General features: G+C 44.9%; 1 protein-coding gene across 44 annotated transcripts; it reads right to left on the bottom strand.

The window, feature by feature from the left end:
- Positions 1-2,889: 2,889 nt before the first annotated feature.
- Positions 2,890-27,370, bottom strand: LOC127917981 (phospholipase B1, membrane-associated-like). 44 transcript variants are annotated; one of them, XM_052501135.1, is made up of 8 exons: positions 22,609-23,330; positions 21,852-21,917; positions 19,172-19,263; positions 18,906-18,987; positions 18,586-18,687; positions 12,568-12,663; positions 10,854-10,925; positions 2,890-5,992 (listed from the first exon to the last, which is right to left on the bottom strand). In XM_052501135.1, the coding sequence occupies exons 1-8, from the start codon at positions 22,639-22,641 to the stop codon at positions 5,879-5,881; spliced, it is 657 nt and encodes a 218-aa protein (XP_052357095.1). In that variant the 5' UTR covers positions 22,642-23,330; the 3' UTR covers positions 2,890-5,878. The 44 variants fall into 44 exon arrangements, 1 of the variants encoding a protein (XP_052357095.1); XR_008098196.1 differs by lacking the exons at positions 2,890-5,992; positions 10,854-10,925; positions 12,568-12,663; ... (1 more) ...; positions 18,906-18,987; positions 19,172-19,263 and adding exons at positions 25,669-25,734; positions 25,918-26,379; positions 26,506-26,703; positions 26,825-27,370 and having other exon boundaries at positions 21,004-21,917; positions 22,609-25,015; XR_008098199.1 differs by lacking the exons at positions 2,890-5,992; positions 10,854-10,925; positions 12,568-12,663; ... (1 more) ...; positions 18,906-18,987; positions 19,172-19,263 and adding exons at positions 25,669-25,734; positions 25,918-26,379; positions 26,506-26,703; positions 26,825-27,370 and having other exon boundaries at positions 21,004-21,917; positions 22,609-24,883.
- Between the last annotated feature and the right edge of the window lie 253 nt (positions 27,371-27,623).

Below are 27,623 nucleotides of genomic sequence, written 5' to 3'. Positions count from 1 at the left end.
AGTTGAACAGGAAGCTATGAACGCTACTAAAGTAGTGAGTAAAGATCTATGGGACATGGGTATAGTTGAACAGGAAGCTATGAACGCTACTAAAGTAGTGAGTAAAGATCTATGGGACATGGGTATAGTTGAACAGGAAGCTATGAACGCTACTAAAGTAGTGAGTAAAGATCTATGGGACATGGGTATAGTTGAACAGGAAGCTATGGACGCTACTAAAGTAGTGAGTAAAGATCTATGGGACATGGGTATAGTTGAACAGGAAGCTATGGACGCTACTAAAGTAGTGAGCAAAGATCTATGGGACATGGGTATAGTTGAACAGGAAGCTATGGACGCTACTAAAGTAGTGAGTAAAGATCTATGGGACATGGGTATAGTTGAACAGGAAGCTATGAACGCTACTAAAGTAGTGATTAAAGATCTATGGGACATGGGTATAGTTGAACAGGAAGCTATGGACTCTACTAAAGTAGTGATTAAAGATCTATGGGACATGGGTATAGTTGAACAGGAAGCTATGGACGCTACTAAAGTAGTGATTAAAGATCTATGGGACATGGGTATAGTTGAACAGGAAGCTATGGACACTACTAAAGAGTGACTAAAGATCTATGGGACATGGGTATAGTTGAACAGGAAGCTATGAACGCTACTAAAGTAGTGAGTAAAGATCTATGGGACATGGGTATAGTTGAACAGGAAGCTATGGACGCTACTAAAGTAGTGAGTAAAGATCTATGGGACATGGGTATAGTTGAACAGGAAGCTATGGACGCTACTAAAGTAGTGAGTAAAGATACAACTCTCTAATGGGGAATAACTCCCGAGGGGGGACATGACGTAGTACCAGGACAGTGGGTGATGGTAAAGAAATATGTGACAGGCACATTAGGGCCAAAATGGGAAGGTCCTTATCAAGTTTAGCTCATAACGAGGTCAGCAGTAAAAGTCCAGGGAAAGTCACGATGGATACATGTCACTCATTTCACTTTTTAGTTTCCTTCATTACAGGCTATGAGAATCTATCGTCTGAGGCTGAAGCAATATCCCTTGACTGTACCTGAATCTATCGTCTGAGGCTGCAGCAATATCCCTTGACTGTAGCTGAATCTATCGTCTGAGGCTGCAGCAATATCCCTTGACTGTAGCTGAATCTATCGTCTGAGGCTGCAGCAATATCCCTTGACTGTACCTGAATCTATCGTCTGAGGCTGCAGCAATATCCCTTGACTGTACCTGAATCTATCGTCTGAGGCTGCAGCAATATCCCTTGACTGTACCTGAATCTATCGTAGTGAGGCTAGGATCTGCAATATCCCTTGACGTACTAAATCTATCCCTTGACTGTACCTGAATCTATCGTCTGAGGCTGCAGCAATATCCCTTGACTGTACCTGAATCTATCGTCTGAGGCTGCAGCAATATCCCTTGACTGTACCTGAATCTATCGTCTGAGGCTGCAGCAATATCCCTTGACTGTACCTGAATCTATCGTCTGAGGCTGCAGCAATATCCCTTGACTGTACCTGAATCTATCGTCTGAGGCTGAAGCAATATCCCTCGATTCAAGGACTGTTCCTGAAACGATACAAGATCACCGGTGATGTGCAACCAGTGAAACGTAAGAATTCGTCACTACCGGCAGACTGTCAGAACATCATGTCTAATAGTTATCTATGTGGAACTGATGCCAGTGTGGAAGAGCTATAAAATAGATGTTGATTTGTTTACCCCTATTTTGGTTACTACATGATGTGTTAGTTCATTTTTGATGTCTTCACTATTATTCTACAATGTAGAAAATGGTAAAAAATAAAGAAATATCCTTGAATGAGTAGGTACTGTATATTATTTAGTATATGTAAAGACAAGATTCAATCAAGAATTGTCTGATGTGTGACAATATTAGCCTATCACTTGTGAATTATACATTTAAAACTTCTTAGGGATCATGCCCCCTTTTTCTCCGTTTCCACCTGCTACCTGCCCCAATGCATAGTGCCAACTGTAAAGTTTGGTGGAGGAGGAATAATGGTCTGGTGCTGTTTTTCATGTTGTGGGAAAGGCCCCTTAGTTCCAGTGAAGGGAGATATTAAAGCTACAGCATACAATGACATTCTCAATTATTCTGTGCTTCTAACTTTGTGGTAACAGTTTGGGGAAGGCCCTTTCCTGTTTCAGCATGAGAATGCCCCTGTGCACAAAGCGAGGTCCATACAGAAATTATTTGTTGAGATTAGTGTGGAAGAACTTGACTGGCCTGCACAGAGCCCCGACCTCAAACAAGGTTCATTAAATAAATAACTTGCTAGTAACAGATGGCATTCATATGTGACCGACTGCCTCGATTCGGTCTTATGTAGCAAAATTTGATTTTTTTATTTATTTATTTTTTTACATTGGATAAAAGTAGAGGCTCAGAGAAAATGGTATATCATACACTGCAGTAAAGGAACAATGGGAAAGTAATTCTGCTTTGAAAGTTGATAAACTTGTAAACCCACGTTTGAGAAAATGGCCCTTGAATTTTTGGGGTATATCTACTGGAGAGCTCTTCTTTGTCTACACCCATTCAGTATTTTTCACACCCACTTACGCCTTATCCCCACCCATCTCTTTAAGGATTCACGTGAGGCCATGAGCTAAACAGAGGGAGTACGGGTGTGTACTAAACAACCAATGATTTCCAGACTGCTTATACTACATCTATCGACATGTCTGTGGACAGTTGTCGTAGTGAAATCATGAACATTCTGTTGTCGTCCGACATCAAAGTTGTCATTGTCCTAATGAAAAAGTGTAAACACAAAAACTGCAGGCTACATGACATCAGCAACCAGGTCATGTTTTTCTTCACATTACCGTCTCTGGTAAACACACACTATATCAAATCAAATCAAAGTTTATTTGTCACATGCACAGGATACAGAAGGTGTAAACGGTAAAGTGAAATGGCTACTAGCTAGCTAACAGTATGCTTTAACTTGCAATGAAAACAACTTCTCGACAAAATTAGAAATGCATAATATCTGAAAATGTAGCTAGCTAGACTCTCTTACATGGGTGAACGCCTCTCCCTCTCTGTCATGGATGTCCTGGTTGCCTTCGTATGAATATGTCATCTGGAGACAGAGGGTTTTTGCAGTTCTTTGTGATCTTTCAAAAAAAGCTGTGTTAGAAAGTATTACCTACACATTCTGAGCAGCTCATGTTATAGACAGAAGCATGCTACATGACAGACCAATCCAAACTCATCTCATTGACATTGGCATGTCTAGCGTGTGTATGCATGTGTCTGTACCTTTGTGTGTGTCTCTTCACAGTCCCCGCTGTTCCATAAGGTGTATTTTTTAAATCTGAATCTACTGCTGCATCAGTTACTTGATGTGGAATAGAGTTCCATGTAGTCATGGCTCTATGTAGTACTGTGGAATAGAGTTCCATGTAGTCATGTCTCTATGTAGTACTGTGGAATAGAGTTCCATGTAGTCATGGCTCTATGTAGTACTGTGGAATAGAGTTCCATGTAGTCATGTCTCTATGTAGTACTGTGGAATAGAGTTCCATGTAGTCATGGCTCTATGTAGTACTGTGGAATAGAGTTCCATGTAGTCATGGCTCTATGTAGTACTGTGGAATAGAGTTCCATGTGGTCATGTCTCTATGTAGTACTGTGGAATAGAGTTCTATGTAGTACTGTGGAATAGAGTTCCATGTAGTCATGGCTCTATGTAGTACTGTGGAATAGAGTTCCATGTAGTCATGGCTCTATGTAGTACTGTGGAATAGAGTTCCATGTAGTCATGGCTCTATGTAGTACTGTGGAATAGAGTTCCATGTAGTCATGGCTCTATGTAGTACTGTGGAATAGAGTTCCATGTAGTCATGGCTCTATGTACTGTGTGCCTCCCATAGTCTGCTCTGGACTTGGAGACTGTGAAGAGACCTCTGGTGGAATGTCTTGTGGGGTATGCATGGGTGCCCAGTGCAGACAGCTTGGTGCATTCAGCTTGTCAACACTTCTTACAAATGTAATGTTCATGATTAATATAGGCTCTCAGGGAATTCAACTTTAATTAATCTGGAAGCGTCGCTGTATCTAAATTAAGATCGACAAGTTTAAAATGTCTCATTCGTAGGAACAAATTAACTTATGAGTGATCAACCTGGTAAAAGGTTTGTTTGGCAATTTAAATTTCCTTGTTGAATCGAACGAGACAATGATATCCAATCAGTTCGTTGGATATTATGTAGTGTAACCAGTTGTTACCGATGTGAGAATACATTTGCCCTCACAATAGATTTTTTTTCTCCAAAAATAATTACTTCACCACAAGGGGTCACTTACCCCTGAATGCTGAAATCACACGGGATTCCAGGACTTCTGTCGCACAAGGGCGGGATTTCGCTGTAAACAAAGGAGAATGGCTTCCCTCTCTTTGTTAGCTTAGCCTCTAATGCAAAGCTAGCCGTTCTTGTACCAGAATGTTTACTTCAAGCACAAAAAGGTCAATTTGGGAATGGGGTTGACTAACAATGCCTCACACTCAACCCAATCAGCGTTTCTTGCTAGCAACGTTACCAGAACACTCGGTAACATAAAGAAATACTTGCCATGTCTAAGTTACTCACGCTCCTGAAGCGAGATAGACAGAGAGATAATACTTCGCTTTGGCCAAACAAATATATTTCTCAAATTTCCTTAATCGGGTTGACCTTTTTGTCCTAGCTCTAGAAATTAATACTCGCTGAGACTACTTGACAAATATCTTTTCTCATGCCCTAGCTCTGGAAACGTAATAATTCATCCTCTGACCCTTTGTCAGGTATACAACACCGGAGTCAATCTTTCCCTGCTATCTGGGTCAAAAGGAAACACACAGTCTCAACGATAATCCTGCCTACAGCTCTATTGGTGTATAACGGAATTTGCTACTTCATTAATGTAGACTGAATTCAACAGTAAGGCCTAATTTTGTATTTTGTCCATGCACAGGGCTACAATACAGTACCAGTCAATACACTACCCTCTCTTAGCAAAAACACTTTCGTAATTTTTCATATTTATTACACAACATAGAGGATGGAAACTTCATACATGTACTGTGTATACTTTTCAATTTACAGTATTTCCTCTATAATATTTTTAATGACATCACAAAATAACAACCAAATCACATTATTATTCTTTAGATCTCCTCTGACCCCACGTTCTCTGTTAGAAATAATGTTCCAGTATTCGCTTTAGAACGTGTTCAAGTTTTGGCGGGAAAATGTCTGTGTAGACAAAGGCACATTCCATTCCTTTGGTGAATTTGAAGAGGGAGATAGTTGAATGTTCTTGTCTTTGATTTACAACAGGGTGTGAGCTGTCAACCCCCCACCAGTTCCCCTCTGCGAGTGAAAGGGGGTCTGGCTGAAGTTATTTATTGCAAAGCTGATCTGTGTCACGCTTGCTCCCGCTCCCCCTCTCTGGCGCTCAAGGGCGCCAGGCTGCCCTTCATTACACACACCTGTCACCATCATTATGCGCAGCTGCGCAATATTGGACTCCATTACTTTGTTGATTACCCCTCTGATTACCCCCCGATTACCCCTCTATATCTGTCTGCTCCTCACTTTGTTCCCTGTCTCACTTTGTTCCCATTGGAAAAAGTCATGTGGATTATCAGCCCATTGGAAACAGTCATGTAGATTATCAGCCCATTGGAAACAGTCATGTGGATTATCAGCCCATTGGAAAAAGTCATGTAGATTATCAGCCCATTGGAAACAGTCATGTAGATTATCAGCCCATTGGAAACAGTCATGTGGATTATCAGCCCATTAGAAACAGTCATGTAGATTATCAGCCCATTGGAAACAGTCATGTAGATCAGTAGATTGCAGACATTGTAAGGAGTAGAAGGGAGATGACCATGGGCATGTGGAGGGTCAGTGGTGGTCCTACAGACACAGCTCTGGGTCTTGTGTAGATGTAAGGATGGTCCTAAATCACAAAACATCCCCATTAACAGACAGTTGTGAATGTCTTCAATTCATTAGTTCATACATCTCACTTAAGACTAATTTGAGATTCAAAGACAGGGCCTATGTAAAATACATAGGGCCTACTGTAAAATATATAGACCTACCATGTGGTGACATGGGGCCTACTGTAAAATATTTAGGGATGACGTAGGGTTGACATGGGGGCCTACTGTAAAATATATAGGGCTGTTATAGGGGTGACATGGGGCCTACTTTAAAATGTATAGGGCTTATGTAGGGATGACATGGAGGCTACCGTAAAACACAGAGCTGACATAGGGTTGATATAGGGCCTACTGTGGAAGACAGGGATGACATAGGGCCTACTTTAAAATATATAGGACTGACAGGGTTGACATGGGGCCTATGCAAAATATATAGGGTTGACATAGGGTTGACATGGGGCCTACTGTGGAAAACAGAGCTGACATAGGGCCTACTATAAAATATATCGGGTTTGCATTTATTAGAGATCCCCATTGCCAAGGCAGTAGCTCCTCTTCCTGGGTACCAAACATATTAAAGCACTTACATTACATAGAAAATAAAAGATAAAACAGTACATCATATGACATTATTACACAATATTTAATACCACCATATCACAATGTTTGCATATGTATGTGTCTGTAATTGGTATTTTTTTTATTTAACTAGGCAAGTCAGTTAAGAACAAATTCTTATTTTCAATGACGGCCTAGGAACAGTTGGTTAACTGCCTGTTCAGGGGCAGAACGACAGATTTGTACCTTGTCAGCTGGGGGGTTTGAACTTGCAACCTTCTGGGTACTAGTCCAACTCTCTAACCACTAGGCTACCCTGCCGACTCCCTGCCCTGTCGACTCTACACCCTCTAACCACTAGGCTACCCTGTCGCAGTCTAACCACTAGGCTACCCTCTAACCACTAGGCTACCCTGCCGCCTCTACACTCTAACCACTAGGCTACCCTGCCGCCTCTACAGTCTAACCACTAGGCTACCCTGCCGCCTCTACACTCTAACCACTAGGCTACCCTGCCGCCTCTACACTCTAACCACTAGACTACCCTGCCGCCTCTACACTCTAACCACTAGGCCGCCCCGTATGTGTCTCTTCACAGTCCCCGCTGTTACATAAGGTGTATTTTTACCCGTTTTATAAACCTAATTTTACTGCTGCATCATTTACCTGATGTGGAATAGAGTTCCATGTAGTCATGGCTCTATGTAGTACTGTGGAATAGAGTTCCATGTAGTCATGGCTCTATGTAGTACTGTGGAATAGAGTTCCATGTAGTCATGGCTCTATGTAGTACTGTGGAATAGAGTTCCATGTAGTCATGGCTCTATGTAGTACTGTACACCTCCATAGTCTGATCTGGACTTGGGGACTGTGAAGAGACCTCTGGTGGCATGTCTTGTGGGCTATGCATGGGTGCAAGTATTTTAAACAGACAGCTCGGTGCATTCAGCTTGTCAACACCTCTTACAAAAACAAGTAGTGATGAAGTCAATCTCTCTTCCACTTTGAGCCATGAGAGATTGGCATGCATGTCATTAATGTTAGCTCTCCGTGTACTTTAAAGGGCCATCCATGCTGCCCTGTTCTGAGCCAACTGTAATTTTCCCAGGTCCCACAACACAACAGTGGTAGGCTTGATTACCAACAACAACGAGACGGCCGACAGAGAGGAGGTGAGGGCCCTCGGAGTGTGGTGTCAGGAAAATAACCTCACACTCAACGTCAACAAAACTAAAGAGATGATTGTGGACTTCAGGAAACAGCAGAGGGAACTCCACCCCACATATGCTCTCTCTAATTCTCTCTTTCTTTCTCTCTCTCGGAGGACCTGAGCCCTAGGACCGTGCCCCAGGACTACCTGACATGATGACTCCTTGCTGTCCCCGGTCCACCTGACTGTGCTGCTGCTCCAGTTTCAACTGTTCTGCCTTGTTATTATTCGACCATGCTGGTCATTTATGAACATTTGAACATCTCCCCACTGTATCGCTGGTTCATAGGCACATGATTACTGCATTCAATAGCTGCAGGGTCAACAGAGCCATGAAGGGCAGTTAGAGGGACATAAATTAAGTTAATTACATTGTGTCTCCCAATGCCCATAGGATAATGTACATTTGATGCAGCATTGTAGAAATTGAGCGTGTTGAGGTGACTAAACTACTTGTTGTAACCCTGGATTCTAAACTGTCATGGTCAAAACATGTTGATACAAGAGCTAAGATGAGGAGAAGTCTGTCTATAATATAGCGTTGCTCTGCCTTCTTAACAGCACTGTCAACAAGGCAGGTCCTACAGGCCCTAGTTTTGTAGCACCTGGACTACTGGTCAGTCGTGTGGTCATGTGCCACAAAGAGGGACCTCTGAAAATCACAATTGGCTCAGAACGGGGCAGCACGACTGGCCCTAAAATATACACGGAGAGCTAACATTAATAATATGCAGGTCAATCTCTCCTGGTTCAAAGCAGAGGAGAGATGGACTTCACCACTGCTGGTCTTTGTGAGAAGTAATGACATGTTGACTTCACTGAGCTGTTTGTTAGGGTTAGACCCATGCATACCCCACAATACATGCCACCAGAGGTCTCTTCACAGTCCCCAAGTCCAGAACAGACTATGGGAGGCACACAGTACAACATAGAGCCATGACTACATGGAACTCCATTCCACAGTACTACATAGAGCCATGACTACATGGAACTCTATTCCACAGTACAACATAGAGCCATGACTACATGGAACTCTATTCCACAGTACAACATAGAGCCATGACTACATGGAACTCTATTCCACAGTACTACATAGAGCCATGACTACATGGAACTCTATTCCACAGTACTACATAGAGCCATGACTACATGGAACTCTATTCCACAGTACTACATAGAGCCATGACTACATGGAACTCTATTCCACAGTACTACATAGAGCCATGACTACATGGAACTCTATTCCACAGTACTACATAGAGCCATGACTACATGGAACTCTATTCCACAGTACTACATAGAGCCATGACTACATGGAACTCTATTCCACAGTACTACATAGAGCCATGACTACATGGAACTCTATTCCACAGTACATAGAGCCATGACTACATGGAACTCTATTCCACAGTAAGCCAACTACATGGAACTCTATTCCACATCAAGTAACTGAAGCAAGCAAAAAATAAATATATATAATTCTCTCTCTCTCTCTCTCTCTCTCTCTCTCTCTCTCTCTCTCTCTCTCTCTCTCTCTCTCTCTCATATGCCATTTAGCAGACGCTTTTATCCAAAGCGACTTACAGTCATGTGTGCATACATTCTACATATGGGTGGTCCCGGGATCGAACCCACTACCCTGGCATTATAAGCGCCATGCTCTACCAACTTCTACAGAAGGACCACCTGCATTACTTGCTGTTTAAGGTTTTATGCTGGGTTTCCGTACAGCACTTTGTGACATCAGCTGATGTAAAAGGGAGGAGCAGAATGGAGTCGTGATCTGATTTCCCGAAGGCAGGTTGGGGTCGTGCCTCCCGGAAGGGAATGGAACAATGTTGAGAGTTTTTGAAGCACTACAGGCAATGTGTTGATAGAACTTCGGTAGAGTTTTCCTCAGATTTTCTTTATTAAAAGTTCCCAGCTACAAATAATTGTGGCTTCGGGATATGTGGTTTCCAGTTTACACAAAGTCCACTGTAGTTCTTTGAGGGCCGTCGTGGTATCGGCTTGAGGGGGAATATACATGGGCTGTTAATATAACCGAAGAGAATTCTCTTGGGAGGTAACACGGTTAGCATTTGATTGTGAGGTATTCTAGGTGAACAAAAGGACTCGAGTTTCTGTGTACATTACGACAATCACACCATGAGTAGGTAATCATGAAACATACACCTTTCTTCTTCCTGGAGAGCTCTTTATTGCTGTCTGCGCAATGTACCGAGAACACAGCTGGCTCTCTCCGGATATAGATATAGATCCTCGCCCTGAGTTCATCTACTTTATTTTCCAGAGACTGAACATTCGTGAGTAATATACTCAGAAGCGGTGGATGGTGTGCACGCCTCCTGAGTTGAACTAGAAGTCCACTCTGAAAACCTCTTCTCCGAAGGCTGCATTTTGGAGCAGTGTTTGAGATAAGTTCAATTGCCTTGGGGGGTACGAACAATTCAGTCGAACTTCTGGTCGGAATGTTGGTGAATTACCATCGCTCTGATATCCAAAAGTTATTTCTGGTTGAATGTAATTATGCAAAAAACGTTCTGGGCCAATAACGTTAGACATAACACACAAAAATAAAAAAAATACTGCAAATATGCTTTGGAGCCAGAAGCAGAGCGGCCATGTCTGTTTGCGCCATCTTAGAGACACACACACACACACACACACACACACACACACACACACACACACACACACACACACACACACACACACACACACACACACACACACACACACACACACACACACACACTGTACACACACACTGTACACACACACACACACTGTACACACTATACACACACTGTACACACTATACACACGTACACGTTTTGTGTTGTAGATAGGTGGTAGTAGAGTAACACTTAATTTGTTGTGAAGTCTGTTGTTTTTAAAATTGTATAGGACTGTCTTAATTTTGCAGGATCCCAGGAAGAGTAGCTGCTACCTTGGCAGGAACTAATGGGGATCCATAATAAACCCCAGGAAGAGTAGCTGCTGCCTTGGCAGGAACTAATGGGGATCCATAATAAACCCCAGGAAGAGTAGCTGCTACCTCAGTAGGAACTAATGTGGATCCTTAATAAATACAATACAAGTACCTTGTTTGGGCAGATGAGTTTGACAGGGTTTGAGAATGTGGACACCAACTCTTTTTGTCCCTCCGGTTGGAACTGGAAAAAAATGGGAGGACATGCTCAAATTAACAAAACACAACTCGATGTTCTCTTCGCAAAAAAATGTATGCAATATTTTCCCATACCGTTATTTAACATAGAAAGGTTAAGAGGGATCACCATGTTGTTTCATAGTCCCAACTGCTAACCCAAACCCCTAAATCCTAACCCCCTAACCTTAACCCCTAACCCCTAACTCACCATGTTGTTCCATAAACCCTTGACCAGCTCCTAACCTTAACCCCTAACTCACCATGTGGTTCCATTGTCCCTTGGCCAGCTCCTAACCTTAACCCCTAACTCACCATGTGGTTCCATAAACCCTTGGCCAGCTCCTAACCTTAACCCCTAACTCACCATGTGGTTTCACGTTCCAGCTCCTAACCTTAACCCCTAACTCACCATGTGGTTTCATCGCCCCTTGGCCAGCTCCTAACCTTAACCCCTAACTCACCATGTTGTTCCATAAACCCTTGGCCAGCTCCTAACCTTAACCCCTAACTCACCATGTGGTTTCATTGTCCCTTGGCCAGCTCCTAACCTTAACCCCTAACTCACCATGTTGTTCCATAAACCCTTGGCCAGCTCCTAACCTTAACCCCTAACTCACCATGTGGTTTCATCAGCTCCTAACCTTAACCCCTAACTCACCATGTGGTTCCATAAACCCTTGCCAGCTCCTAACCTTAACCCCTAACTCACCATGTGGTTTCATTGTCCCTTGGCCAGCTCCTAACCTTAACCCCTAACTCACCATGTTGTTCCATAAACCCTTGGCCAGCTCCTAACCTTAACCCCTAACTCACCATGTGGTTTCATCGTCCCTTGGCCAGCTCCTAACCTTAACCCCTAACTCACCATGTTGTTCCATCGCCCCTTGGCCAGCTCCTAACCTTAACCCCTAACTCACCATGTGGTTCCATCGCCCCTTGGCCAGCTCCTAACCTTAACCCCTAACTCACCATGTGGTTTCATCGTCCCTTGGCCAGCTCCTAACCTTAACCCCTAACTCACCATGTTGTTCCATCGCCCCTTGGCCAGCTCCTAACCTTAACCCCTAACTCACCATGTGGTTCCATCGACCCCTTGGCCAGCTCCTAACCTTAACCCCTAACTCACCATGTTGTTCCATAAACCCTTGGCCAGCTCCTAACCTTAACCCCTAACTCACCATGTGGTTCCATAAACCCTTGGCCAGCTCCTAACCTTAACCCCTAACTCACCATGTTGTTCCATCGCCCCTTGGCCAGCTCCTAACCTTAACCCCTAACTCACCATGTTGTTCCATAAACCCTTGGCCAGCTCCTAACCTTAACCCCTAACTCACCATGTGGTTCCATAAACCCTTGGCCAGCTCCTAACCTTAACCCCTAACTCACCATGTTGTTCCATAAACCCTTGACCAGCTCCTAACCTTAACCCCTAACTCACCATGTGGTTCCATAAACCCTTGGCCAGCTCCTAACCTTAACCCCTAACTCACCATGTTGTTCCATAAACCCTTGGCCAGCTCCTAACCTTAACCCCTAACTCACCATGTTGTTCCATAAACCCTTGGCCAGCTCCTAACCTTAACCCCTAACTCACCATGTGGTTTCATCGTCCCTTGGCCAGCTCCTAACCTTAACCCCTAACTCACCATGTTGTTCCATAAACCCTTGGCCAGCTCCTCGTGGCCCTTCACTCTGAAGTGGAAACAGTCTGCGGTGAAAAAGCTGAGATCTATTTTTCCATCCTAAAGTGAAAATCAATAACAGACGGTCATTAATTTATCAAGGGTACTATGCTAAAACATATGATTTTTTAAGTGATTCAGTTATTTAGTAAATCATAGATGTAGCAGATCGATTTGATTTATTGAATACTGTGTAAATCTTGGTTATCACTGCATTGTTGCATTGTCGGAACTAGAAGCACAAGCATTTCGCTACACTCGCATTTAACATCTGCTAACCATGTGTATGTGACAAATAAAATTTGATTTGATTTGATTTGGTTGGGCATGTTGTAGGAAGGGGTTAGAGATCAGGGGTTAGAGGTCAGAGGGTAGGGAACAAACAGGCAGCCTCGGTTGGAGGGTAGGTGGGGTTAGGGAACGAATAGGCAGTCTCGGTTGTTGGGTGTGGCGTAGGTAGGGTTTAGGGAACGAATAGGCAGTCTGTTGTAGTATAGGTAGGGGTTAGGGAACGAATAGACAGTCTCGGAGGTTGAGTGTGGCGTAGGTAGGGAACGAATAGACAGTCTCGGAGGTTGAGTGTGGCGTAGGTAGGGAACGAATAGACAGTATCGGTTGTTGGGTGTGGCGTAGGTAGGGAACGAATAGACAGTATCGGTTGTTGGGTGTGGCGTAGGTAGGGGTTTGGGAACAAATTGGCAGTCTGTTGTAGCATAGGTAGGGGTTAGGGAACGAATAGACAGTCTCGGAGGTTGAGTGTGGCGTAGGTAGGGAACGAATAGACAGTATCGGTTGTTGGGTGTGGCGTAGGTAGGGGTTTGGGAACAAATTGGCAGTCTGTTGTAGCGTAGGTAGGTGTTAGGGAGCAAAAACAGGTAGTCTTGGTGGTTGGAAATGTTGTAGGTAGGGGTTGGAGGTTAAGGTTTAGGGGGTAAGGGTTAGGGTTAGGGAACAAACATTTCATCTTGGTGGATGGGCTTGTTGTAGGTATGAGTTAGGGGTAAGGAAACGAATACTGTGTAAATCTTTGTGGTTGGGCGTGTTGTAGGTAAGGGTTAGAGGTTAGGGTTTAGGGGGTAAGGGTTAGAGGTTAAGGTTTAGGGGGTAAGACTCCAGTCACACATGTCATAGACTGTTCTCTCTGCTACCACACGGCAAGCGGTACTGGAGCACCAAGTCTAGGTCAAAAAGGCTCCTTAACAGCTTCTACCCCCAAGCCATAAGACTGCTGAACAGCTTCTACCCCCAAACCATAATACTGCTGAACAGCTTCTACCCCCAAACCATAAGACTGCTGAACAGCTTCTACCCCCAAACCATAAGACTGCTGAACAGCTTCTACCCCCAAACCATAAGACTGCTGAACAGCTTCTACCCCCAAACCATAAGACTGCTGAACAGCTTCTACCCCCAAACCATAAGACTGCTGAACAGCTTCTACCCCCAAACCATAAGACTGCTGAACAGCTTCTACCCCCAAACCATAAGACTGCTGAACAGCTTCTACCCCAAACCATAAGACTGCTGAACAGCTTCTACCCCCAAACCATAAGACTGCTGAACAGCTTCTACCCCCAAACCATAAGACTGCTGAACAGCTTCTACCCCCAAACCATAAGACTGCTGAACAGCTTCTACCCCCAAACCATAAGACTGCTGAACAGCTTCTACCCCCAAACCATCAGACTGCTGAACAGCTTCTACCCCCAAACCATAAGACTGCTGAACAGCTTCTACCCCCAAACCATAAGACTGCTGAACAGCTTCTACCCCCAAACCATAAGACTGTTGAACAGCTTCTACCCCCAAACCATAAGACTGTTGAACAGCTTCTACCCCCAAACCATAAGACTGCTGAACAGCTTCTACCCCCAAACCATAAGACTGCTGAACAGCTTCTACCCCCAAACCATAAGACTGCTGAACAGCTTCTACCCCAAACCATAAGACTGCTGAACAGCTTCTACCCCCAAACCATAAGACTGCTGAACAGCTTCTACCCCCAAACCATAAGACTGCTGAACAGCTTCTACCCCCAAACCATAAGACTGCTGAACAGCTTCTACCCCCAAACCATAAGACTGCTGAACAGCTTCTACCCCCAAACCATAAGACTGCTGAACAGCTTCTACCCCCAAACCATAAGACTGCTGAACAGCTTCTACCCCCAAACCATAAGACTGCTGAACAGCTTCTACCCCCAAACCATAAGACTGCTGAACAGCTTCTACCCCCAAACCATAAGACTGCTGAACAGCTTCTACCCCCAAACCATAAGACTGCTGAACAGCTTCTACCCCCAAACCATAAGACTGCTGAACAGCTTCTACCCCCAAACCATAAGACTGCTGAACAGCTTCTACCCCAAACCATAAGACTGCTGAACAGCTTCTACCCCCAAACCATAAGACTGCTGAACAGCTTCTACCCCCAAACCATAAGACTGCTGAACAGCTTCTACCCCCAAACCATAAGACTGCTGAACAGCTTCTACCCCCAAACCATAAGACTGCTGAACAGCTTCTACCCCCAAACCATAAGACTGCTGAACAGCTTCTACCCCAAACCATAAGACTGCTGAACAGCTTCTACCCCAAACCATAAGACTGCTGAACAGCTTCTACCCCCAAACCATAAGACTGCTGAACAGCTTCTACCCCCAAACCATAAGACTGCTGAACAGCTTCTACCCCCAAACCATAAGACTGCTGAACAGCTTCTACCCCCAAACCATAAGACTGATGAACAGCTTCTACCCCCAAACCATAAGACTGCTGAACAGCTTCTACCCCCAAACCATAAGACTGATGAACAGCTTCTACCCCCAAACCACATGTACACTGCTGCTACTCGCTGTTCATTATCCATGCATAGTCACTTTACCCCTACCTACATGTACAAATTACCTCAACTAATCTGTACCCCTGCACATGGACTCTGTACCGGTTCCCCCTGTATATAGTCTCATTACTAACCCGTACCCCTGCACATGGACTCTGTACTGGTCCCCCTGTATATAGTCTCATTACTAACCCGTACCCCTGCACATTAACTCTGTACTGGTACCCCTGTATATAGTCTCATTACTAACCCGTGCCCCTGCACATGAACTCTGTACTGGTACCCCTGTATATAGTCTCATTACTAACCTGTACCCCTGCACATGGACTCTGTACTGGTACCCCTGTATATAGTCTCATTACTAACCCGTGCCCCTGCACATGAACTCTGTACTGGTACCCCTGTATATAGTCTCATTACTAACCCGTACCCCTGCACATGGACTCTGTACTGGTACCCCTGTATATAGTCTCATTACTAACCTGTACCCCTGCACATTGACTCTGTACTGATACCCCCTGTATATAGTCTCATTACTAACCTGTACGCCTGCACATTGGCTCTGTACTGGTACCCCCTGTATATAGTCTCATTACTAACCTGTACCCCTGCACATTGACTCTGTACTGGTACCCCTGTATATAGTCTCATTACTAACCTGTACCCCTGCACATTGACTCTGTACTGGTACCCCCTGTATATAGTCTCATTACTAACCTGTACCCCTGCACATTGACTCTGTACTGGTACCCCCTGTATATAGTCTCATTACTAACCCGTACCCCTGCACATTGACTCTGTGCTGGTACCCCTGTATATAGTCTCATTACTAACCTGTACCCCTGCACATTAACTCTGTACTGGTACCCCCTGTATATAGTCTCATTACTAACCCGTACCCCTGCACATTGACTCTGTACTGGTACCCCTGTATATAGTCTCATTACTAACCTGTACCCCTGCACATTGACTCTGTACTGGTACCCCCTGTATATAGTCTCATTACTAACCTGTACCCCTGCACATTGACTCTGTACTGGTACCCCCTGTATATAGTCTCATTACTAACCCGTACCCCTGCACATTGACAAATGGCTGTGGGCTACACTAGTTCATTTAGTTGTCTTTATGTTAGGTCCTGATCTGGCTGTGCCATATGGCTGTGTGCTACACTAGTTCATTTAGTTGTCCTTATGTTAGGTCCTGATCTGGCTGTGGGCTACACTAGTTCATTTAGTTGTCCTTATGTTAGGTCCTGATCTGGCTGTGCCATATGGCTGTGGGCTACACTAGTTCATTTAGTTGTCCTTATGTTAGGTCCTGATCTGGCTGTGGGCTACACTAGTTCATTTAGTTGTCCTTATGTTAGGTCCTGATCTGGCTGTGGGCTACACTAGTTCATTTAGTTGTCCTTATGTTAGGTCCTGATCTGGCTGTGCCATATGGCTGTGGGCTACACTAGTTCTTTTAGTTGTCTTTATGTTAGGTCCTGATCTGGCTAATCCAAATGGCTGTGGGCTACACTAGTTCATTTAGTTGTCCTTATGTTAGGTCCTGATCTGGCTGTGGGGTACACTAGTTCATTTAGTTGTCCTTATGTTAGGTCCTGATCTGGCTAATCCAAATGGCTGAGGGCTACACTAGTTCATTTAGTTGTCCTTATGTTAGGTCCTGATCTGGCTAATCCATATGGCTGTGGTCTACACTAGCTCTTTTAGCAGGCAAGAGTTGCTCAGAATTCCATGGCATTATTTATAGTATGCATGTTTATATTTATAGTATGTTTATAGTATAGACACAGGTACTCCTCTATGCTTCATTTAGAGTTACAGGTACTCCTCTATGCTTCATTTAGAGTTACAGGTACTCCTCTATGCTTCATTTAGAGTTACATGTACTCCTCTATGCTTCATTTAGAGTTACAGGTACTCCTCTATGCTTCATTTAGAGTTACTTACAGCGCATTCAGAAAGTATTCAGACCCCTTCCCTTGTTCTGCATTTTGTTACGTTACAGCCTTATTCTAAAATTGATTAAATAAATCCTCATCAATCTACACACAATACCCCTTAATGACAAGGCGAAAACAGGTTTTTAGAAATAAACATTTACATTTTTTTTTAAATACCTTATTTACATTGGTATTCAGACCCTTTACTATGAGACTAGAAACTGAGCTCAGGTGCATCCTATAACAGGTCTCACTGTTGACAGTGCATGTCAGAGAGAAAAAACAAGCCATGAGGTTGAAGGAATTGTCCGTAGAGCTCTGAGACAGGATTGTGTCGAGGCACAGATCTGGGGAAGGGTACCAAAAAATGCCTGCAGCATTGAAGGTCCCCAAGAACACAGTGGCCTCCATCATTCTTCAATGGAAGAAGTTTGGAACCACCCAGACTCTTCCTAGAGCTGGCCGCCCGGCCAAACTGAGCAATCAGGGGAGAAGGGCCTTGGTCAGGGAGGTGACCAAGAACCCGATGGTCACTCTGACAGAGCTCCAGAGTTCCTCTGGGGAGATGGGAGAACCTTCCAGAAGGACAACCATCGCTGCAGCACTCCACCAATCAGGCCTTTATGGTAGAGTGGCCAGACGGAAGCCACTCCTCAGTAAAAGGCACATGACAGCCCGCTTGGAGTTTATCAAAATGCACTTAAAGGATTCTCAGACCATGAGAAACAAGATTTTCTGGTCTGATGAAACCAAGATCGAACTCTTTGTCCTGAAGGAACAAACTATTAGTCTGGTTGAACTTGTTGTGGGTAGAGGTTAGGGGTTAGGGAATGAACGGTTGGTCTTGGTGTTTGGGCGTATTGTAGGTAGGGGTTAGAGGTTAGGTGGTATGGGTTAGGGGTTAGAGAACGAACAGTTAGTCTTGGTGGTTCTGTGTGTTGTAGGTAGGGGTTAGATGTTAGGGGTTAGTGGTTAGGAGTTAGAGGTTCATGGGTAGGGAACGAACAGGCAGTCTTGGTGGTTCTGTGTGTTGTAGGTAGGGGTTAGATGTTAGGGGTTAGTGGTTAGGAGTTAGAGGTTCATGGGTAGGGAACGAACAGGCAGTCTTGGTGGTTCTGTGTGTTGTAGGTAGGGGTTAGATGTTAGGGGTTAGTGGTTAGGAGTTAGAGGTTCATGGGTAGGGAACGAACAGGCAGTCTTGGTGGCTGGGCGTTTTGAAGATAGGGCTGCAGAACCACAGCAAAGTCCTCTTTGAAGAAGCGGTCGCTTTCCAGAAGCTTCTCCAGCCTCCTCTAGAAACACAATGAGAGATAGGTATCAATAGAGTATCATGACTGGAAACACAATGGAAGATAGGTATCAATAGAATATCATGTCAAGGGTACTCAGTGGAAGATAGGGAAGTGTTCACACAGGCTGCATGCTGGGATAGAGCAGGGGTGGGCACCAATCAGGCACTTGAGAACTGGAGTTGCCCACCCCTTGGATATAGGGCTGTATCAACACACACCTGAAATTCAAAGTTGAGTTCTATAAGTTCCTTCAGGTCAGTAGAGTTATCCTCTGGTAACACCAAGCAGGAGCAGAACCTCCTTGGTAGAGATTACAACATTTCAGTAATTTAACCCCAACTCCTAAACACTAACCCTAGTTCCTTCAGGTCGGTAGATTTATCCCCTGGTACCACCAAGTGGGAGCAGAAACTTTGTGGTAGAGATTACCACATTTAAAGACACTTGAGTGGAATTGTTTCAAGGTTAGGGAGAGCAGTCCTACTTTTGGAGCTCACAGCCGATGGAGGGCCTCTGAACTTCTCTGAGAGCCTCCATGGGAAGGATCTGAACCATGTTCACTATCATCCTAGGGACCTGAGAGAGAGAGAGAGAGAGAGAGAGAGAGAGAGAGAGAGAGAGAGAGAGAGAGAGAGAGAGAGAGAGAGAAGAGAGAGAGAGAGAGAGAGAGAGAGAGAGAGAGAGAGAGAGAGAGAGAGAAAGCGAGAGAGAGAGAAAGCGAGAAAGAGATCAAAAGAAGAGGGAAAGGCAGAAGAGAGAGGGAGAAGAGAGAGAAAAGAGAGAAGAGAGAGAGAGAAGAGAGGGAGAAGAGAGAGAGAAAGAGGGGGGAGAGAAAAGAGACGGAAAGAGAAATCAGTGAAGAACAAACATAGAATCACCTTCAGTTCATAATAAAATGTTACAAAATAACTTGACTATACAATTCAATTCAATTCAATTCAATTCAATTCAATTCAAGGGCTTTATTGGCATGGGAAACATGTGTTAACATTGCCAAAGCAAGTGAGGTAGACAACATACAAAGTGAATATATAAAGTGAAAAACAACAAAAATTAACAGTAAACATTACACATACAACAGTTTCAAAACAGTAAAGACATTACAAATGTAAATACATTACAAATGTCATATTATATATATATATATATACACACAATGTACAAATAATTAAAGGACACAAGATAAAATAAATAAGCATAAATATGGGTTGTATTTACAATGGTGTTTGTTCTTCACTGGTTGCCCTTTTCTCGTGGCAACAGGTCACAAATCTTGCTGCTGTGATGGCACACTGTGGAATTTCACCCAGTAGATATGGGAGTTTTTCAAAATTGGATATGTTTTCGAATTCTTTGTGGATCTGTGTGATCTGGGGGAAATATGTCTCTCTAATATGGTCATACATTGGGCAGGAGGTTAGGAAGTGCAGCTCAGTTTCCACCTCATTTTGTGGGCAGTGAGCACATAGCCTGTCTTCTCTTGAGAGCCATGTCTGCCTACGGCGGCCTTTCTCAATAGCAAGGCTATGCTCACTGAGTCTGTACATAGTCAAAGCTTTCCTTAATTTTGGGTCAGTCACAGTGGTCAGGTATTCTGCCGCTGTGTACTCTCTGTGTAGGGCCAAATAGCATTCTAGTTTGCTCTGTTTTTTTGTTAATTCTTTCCAATGTGTTAAGTAATTATCTTTTTTGTTTTCTCATGATTTAGTTGGGTCTAATTGTGCTGTTGTCCTGGGGCTCTGTAGGGTGTGTTTGTGATTGTGAACAGAGCCCCAGGACCAGCTTGCTTAGGGACTCTTCTCCAGGTTCATCTCTCTGTTTGTGATGGCTTTGTTATGGAAGGTTTGTGAATCGCTTCCTTTTAGGTGGTTGTAGAATTTAATGGCTCTTTTCTGGATTTTGATAATTAGTGGGTATCGGCCTAATTCTGCTCTGCATGCATTATTTGGTGTTTTACGTTGTACACGGAGGATATTTTTGCAGAATTCTGCGTGCAGAGTCTCAATTTGGTGTTTGTCCCATTTTGTGAAGTCTTGGTTGGTGAGCGGACCCCAGACCTCACAACCATAAAGGGCAATGGGCTCTATGACTGATTCAAGTATTTTTAGCCAAATCCTAATTGGTATGTTGACATTTATGTTTCTTTTGATGGCATAGAATGCCCTTCTTGCCTTGTCTCTCAGATCGTTCACACCTTTGTGGAAGTTACCTCTGGCGCTGATGTTTAGGCCAAGGTATGTATAGTTTTTGTGTGCTCTAGGGCAACAGTGTCTAGATGGAATTTGTATTTGTGGTCCTGGTGACTGGACCTTTTTGGAACACCATTATTTTGGTCTTACTGAGATTTACTGTCAGGGCCCAGGTCTGACAGAATCTGTGCATAAGATCTAGGTGCTGCTGTAGGCCCTCCTTGGTTGGTGACAGAAGCACCAGATCATCAGCAAACAGCAGACATTTGACTTCGGATTCTAGCAGGGGGAGGCCGGGTGCTGCAGACTTTTCTAGTGCCCGCGCCAGTTCGTTGATATATATGTTGAAGAGGGTGGGGCTTAAGCTGCATCCCTGTCTAACCCCACGACCCTGTGTGAAGAATTGTGTGTGTTTTTTGCCAATTTTAACCGCACACTTGTTGTTTGTGTACATGGATTTTATAATGTCATATGTTATACATCGTTCATCATCATGTCAAGCATCTGTCATATCACGTTTATCATCGTGTCAAGCATCGGTCATACCTCGTTCATCATCGTATCAAGCATCTGTCATACTTCGTTCATCATTGTGTCAAGCATTTGTCATATCACGTTCATCATCGTGTCACGCATCGGTCATACCTCGTTCATCATCGTGTCATGCAGCTGTCATACCTCGTTCATCATCGTGTCAAGCATCTGTCATACCTCGTTCATCATCGTGTCAAGCATCTGTCATACCTCGTTCCTCATCGTGTCAAGCATCGGTCATATCTCGTTCATCATCGTGTCAAGCATCTGTCACACCTCATTCCTCATCGTGTCAAGCATCGGTCATACCTCGTTCATCATCGTATCAAGCATCTGTCATACCTCGTTCATCATCATGTCAAGCATCTGTCATACCTCGTTCATCATCGTGTCAAGCATCTGTCATACCTCGTTCATCATCGTGTCAAGCATCTGTCATACCTCATTCATCATTGTGTCAAGCATCTCTGTCATGTAGTAGATGAAGTTGTCCGCTGAGAAGAGAGTCTGGAATATTAATAAACAGTATCAGTTTTACAGCCGCGAGAACAGCAGTGCAGTATTTCTCTCTGTTTAATATACACCGTTAATTACTCTGTCAGATAATCTGGTGAGTTTAGTTAACAAACATGGCAATGTATCTAAAGTAGGGCAGAAAGGCTACTGGGCAGGCGTGACTGCATCTACTGGGCAGGCGTGACTGCATCTACTGGGCAGGCGTGACTGCATCTACTGGGCAGGCGTGACTGCATCTACTGGGCAGGCGTGACTGCATCTACTGGGCAGGCGTGACTGCATCTACTGGGCAGGCGTGACTGCATCTAGTGGGCAGGCGTGACTGCATCTACTGGGCAGGCGTGACTGCATCTACTGGGCAGGAGTGACTGCATTTACTGGGCAGGAGTGACTGCATCTACTGGGCAGGCGTGACTGCATCTACTGGGCAGGCGTGACTGCATCTACTGGGCAGGCGTGACTGCATCTACTGGGCAGGCGTGACTGCATCTACTGGGCAGGAGTGACTGCATTTACTGGGCAGGAGTGACTGTATCTACTGTGTAGGGTTGACTGTATCTACTGTGTAGGATTGACTGTATCTAATGTGTAGGAGTGACTGTATCTAATGTGTAGGAGTGACTATCTAATAGGTATGAGGGACTTTATATCCAATAATCTATGAAAAAATACATTGCCTTACTTTGTTTTTACAATAATCACAGATGTCATTCATTCCAATAAGGACTGTCACCAGCTTCCAATCTTCTTTGTAGTTCAGACCCTGAAATATAGTAATATTATGTCATATAAATGCATTTTGTAGTTCATCTCTGCATGGAAAGGCACACTTACGGTTGGAACATTCCCGTGCACAAGTCCGAAAACAGTTTCTGGAAGTGTCCAGCCTTGTAACGGCCCTCCACACGTCCCGTATTTCTCCCATAACGAAGTGTCCAGCCTTGTAACGGCCCTCCACACATCCCGTATTTCTCCCATAACGAAGTGTCCAGCCTTGTAACGGCCCTCCACACGTCCCGTATTTCTCCCATAACGAAGTGTCCAGCCTTGTAACGGCCCTCCACACGTCCCGTATTTCTCCCATAACGAAACACTTTTGTGCCAGATGTGCACACAGCACCTTCAGAAAGTATTCAGACCCCTTTTGCCACATTTGGTTACAGCCTTAAAATATATTAAATAGTTTTCCCCCCCTCATCAATCTACACACAATAACCATAATGACAAAGCCAAAACAAGTTTAGAAATGTTGCTAATTTCCAAATAAAAAATGGAAATATCACATTTACATATAGTGGCTTGCAAAAGTATTCACTCCCCTTGGAATTTTTCCTATTTTGTTGCCTTACAATCTGGAATTAAAATGGATCTTTGGGGAGATTGTATCATTTGATTTACACAACATGCCCACCACTTTGAAGATCCCCCCCCCCAAAAAAAATTGTGTGTGAAACAAACAAGAAATAAGACAAAAAAAACAGAAGACTTGAGCGTGCATAACTATTCACCCCCCCCAAAGTCAGAGCCACCTTTGGCAGCAATTACAGCTACAAGTCCAAGATGGCGTAGCAGTCGGACGTTTAGTCTTGTCCCGTCCCGTGTAAATATCCTTATCCTATTTTTAAAAATATATTCAGTATAAGTTTGTTTTATTCACTGCTTTAGCACACTCCGCCAACCCTGATGTCCTAGCCGTGTCTGAATTCCGGCTTAGGAAGGCCACCAAAAATTCCGCAATTTCCATCACCAACTACAACATTTTCCGTCAAGATAGAACTGCCAAAGGGGGAGGAGTTGCAATCTACTGCAGAGATAGCCTGCAAAGTTATGTCATACTATCCAGGTCTGTGCCTAAACAAACAAATAAATCCACATTTCCAGAAATTAGTCTCTCACCGTTGTTGCTTGTTATAAAACCCCCTCAGCCCCCAGCTGTGCCCTGGACACCATATGTGAATTGATTGCCCCCCATCCATCTTCAGAGTTCGTACTGTTAGGTGACCTAAACTGGGATAAGCTTAACCCCCAGCCATCCTACAATCTAAGCTAGATGCCCTCAATCTCACACAAATGATCAAGGAACCTACCAGGAACAATCCTAAATCCGTAAACATGGGAACCCTCAAAGATATCCTCCTGACCAACTTGCCCTCTACATACACATCTGCTGTCTTCAACTAGGATCTCAGCAATCACTTCCTCATTGCCTGTGTACGAAATGGGTCCCTGGTCAAACGACCACCCCTCATCACTGTCAAACACTCCCTAAAACACTTCAGTGAGCAGGCCTTTCTAATCGACTTGGCCTGGGTATGCTGGAAGGATATTGACCTCATCCCTTCAGTAGAGGATGCCTGGTTGCTCTTTAAAAGTAACTTTCCTCACAATCTTAAGTAAGCATGACCCATTCAAAAAAAATGTAGAACTAACAACAGATGTAACCCTTTGTTCACCCCAGACTTGACTGCCCTTAACCAGCAACAAAATCGATGATAATGGCGTACAGAAACTTTCAGGGAAGTCAGGAGCCAATTTACACAGTCAGTCAGGAAAGCTAAGGCTTTTTCAAAAATAAATTTGCATCCTGTAGCACTTATTCCTGTAAAGTCCATGGAGAATAAGAGCACCTCCTCCCAGCTGCCCACTGCTCTGAGGCTAGGAAACACTGTAAAGTCCATGGAGAATAAGAGCAACTCCTCCCAGCTGCCCACTGCACTGAGGCTAGGAAACACTGTAAAGTCCATGGAGAATAAGAGCACCTCCTCCCAGCTGCCCACTGCACTGAGGCTAGGAAACACTGTAAAGTCCATGGAGAATAAGAGCACCTCCTCCCAGCTGCCCACTGCACTGAGGCTAGGAAACACTGTAAAGTCCATGGAGAATAAGAGCACCTCCTCCCAGCTGCCCACTGCACTGAGGCTAGGAAACACTGTAAAGTCCATGGAGAATAAGAGCACCTCCTCCCAGCTGCCCACTGCACTGAGGCTAGGAAACACTGTAAAGTCCATGAAGAATAAGAGCACCTCCTCCCAGCTGCCCACTGCACTGAGGCTAGGAAACACTGTAAAGTCCATGGAGAATAAGAGCACCTCCTCCCTGCTGCCCACTGCACTGAGGCTAGGAAACACTGTAAAGTCCATGGAGAATAAGAGCACCTCCTCCCAGCTGCCCACTGCACCTACACTGCAAAGTCCATGAGGCACCTCCTCCCAGCTGCCCACTGCAAACACTGTAAAGTCCATGGAGAATAAGAGCACCTCCTCCCAGCTGCCCACTGCACTGAGGCTAGGAAACACTGTAAAGTCCATGGAGAATAAGAGCACCTCCTCCCAGCTGCCCACTGCACTGAGGCTAGGAAACACTGTAAAGTCCATGGAGAATAAGAGCACCTCCTCCCAGCTGCCCACTGCACTGAGGCTAGGAAACACTGTAAAGTCCATGGAGAATAAGAGCACCTCCTCCCAGCTGCCCACTGCACTGAGGCTAGGAAACACTGTAAAGTCCATGGAGAATAAGAGCACCTCCTCCCAGCTGCCCACTGCACTGAGGCTAGGAAACACTGTAAAGTCCATGGAGAATAAGAGCACCTCCTCCCAGCTGCCCACTGCACTGAGGCTAGGAAACACTGTAAAGTCCATGGAGAATAAGAGCACCTCCTCCCAGCTGCCCACTGCACTGAGGCCAGCTGCACCACTGCACTGAGGCTAGGAAACACTGTAAAGTCCATGGAGAATAAGAACACCTCCTCCCAGCTGCCCACTGCACTGAGGCTAGGAAACACTGTAAAGTCCATGGAGAATAAGAGCACCTCCTCCCAGCTGTCCACTGAAGTCACAAAGTCCATGGAGAATAAGAGCACCTCCTCCCAGCTGCCCACTGCACTGAGGCTAGGAAACACTGTAAAGTCCATGGAGAATAAGAGCACCTCCTCCCAGCTGTCCACTACACTGAGGCTAGGAAACACTGTAAAGTCCATGGAGAATAAGAGCACCTCCTCCCAGCTGCCCACTGCACTGAGGCTAGGAAACACTGTAAAGTCCATGGAGAATAAGAGCACCTCCTCCCAGCTGTCCACTACACTGAGGATAGGAAACACTGTAAAGTCCATGGAGAATAAGAGCACCTCCTCCCAGCTGCCCACTGCACTGAGGCTAGGAAACACTGTAAAGTCCATGGAGAATAAGAGCACCTCCTCCCAGCTGCCCACTGCACTGAGGCTAGGAAACACTGTAAAGTCCATGGAGAATAAGAGCACCTCCTCCCAGCTGCCCACTGCACTGAGGCTAGGAAACACTGTAAAGTCCATGGAGAATAAGAGCACCTCCTCCCAGCTGCCCACTGCACTGAGGCTAGGAAACACTGTAAAGTCCATGGAGAATAAGAGCACCTCCTCCCAGCTGCCCACTGCACTGAGGCTAGGAAACACTGTAAAGTCCATGGAGAATAAGAGCACCTCCTCCCAGCTGCCCACTGCACTGAGGCTAGGAAACACAAAGTCCATGGAGAATAAGAGCACCTCCTCCCAGCTGCCCACTGACTGGCTAGGAAACACTGTAAAGTCCATGGAGAATAAGAGCACCTCCTCCCAGCTGCCCACTGCACTGAGGCTAGGAAACACTGTAAAGTCCATGGAGAATAAGAGCACCTCCTCCCAGCTGCCCACTGCACTGAGGCTAGGAAACACTGTAAAGTCCATGGAGAATAAGAACATCTCCTCCCAGCTGCCCACTGCACTGAGGCTAGGAAACACTGTAAAGTCCATGGAGAATAAGAGCACCTCCTCCCAGCTGCCCACTGCACTGAGGCTAGGAAACACTGTAAAGTCCATGGAGAATAAGAAAGCTGCCCACTGCACTGAGGCTAGGAAACACTGTAAAGTCCATGGAGAATAAGAGCACCTCCTCCCAGCTGTCCACTACACTGAGGCTAGGAAACACTGTAAAGTCCATGGAGAATAAGAGCACCTCCTCCCAGCTGCCCACTGCACTGAGGCTAGGAAACACTGTAAAGTCCATGGAGAATAAGAGCACCTCCTCCCAGCTGTCCACTACACTGAGGATAGGAAACACTGTAAAGTCCATGGAGAATAAGAGCACCTCCTCCCAGCTGCCCACTGCACTGAGGCTAGGAAACACTGTAAAGTCCATGGAGAATAAGAGCACCTCCTCCCAGCTGCCCACTGCACTGAGGCTAGGAAACACTGTAAAGTCCATGGAGAATAAGAGCACCTCCTCCCAGCTGTCCACTACACTGAGGATAGGAAACACTGTAAAGTCCATGGAGAATAAGAGCACCTCCTCCCAGCTGCCCACTGCACTGAGGCTAGGAAACACTGTAAAGTCCATGGAGAATAAGACCACCTCCTCCCAGCTGCCCACTGCACTGAGGATAGGAAACTCTGTCACCACCAATAAACTACGATAATCAATCATTTCAATAAGCATTTTTTATACGGCTGGCCATGTACACAGAGAGCTAATATTAATAATATGCATGTCAATCTCTCCTGGCTGAAAGTGGAGGACAGATTGACTTCATCACTACTTTTATTTATGAAGAGGTATTGACATGTTGAATGCACCGAGCTCTCTGTCTAAACTACTGGCACACAGCTCAGACACCCATGCATACCCCACAAGACATGGCACCAGAGGTCTCTTCACAGTCCCCAAGTCCAGAGCAGACTATGGGAGGCGC

This window comes from Oncorhynchus keta, unplaced genomic scaffold, assembly GCF_023373465.1.
Source record: "Oncorhynchus keta strain PuntledgeMale-10-30-2019 unplaced genomic scaffold, Oket_V2 Un_contig_1254_pilon_pilon, whole genome shotgun sequence".
NCBI lineage: Eukaryota > Metazoa > Chordata > Actinopteri > Salmoniformes > Salmonidae > Oncorhynchus > Oncorhynchus keta.
The sequence above is the reverse complement of the archived record's forward strand: the minus strand, read 5'-3'. Positions and strand labels throughout refer to the sequence as shown.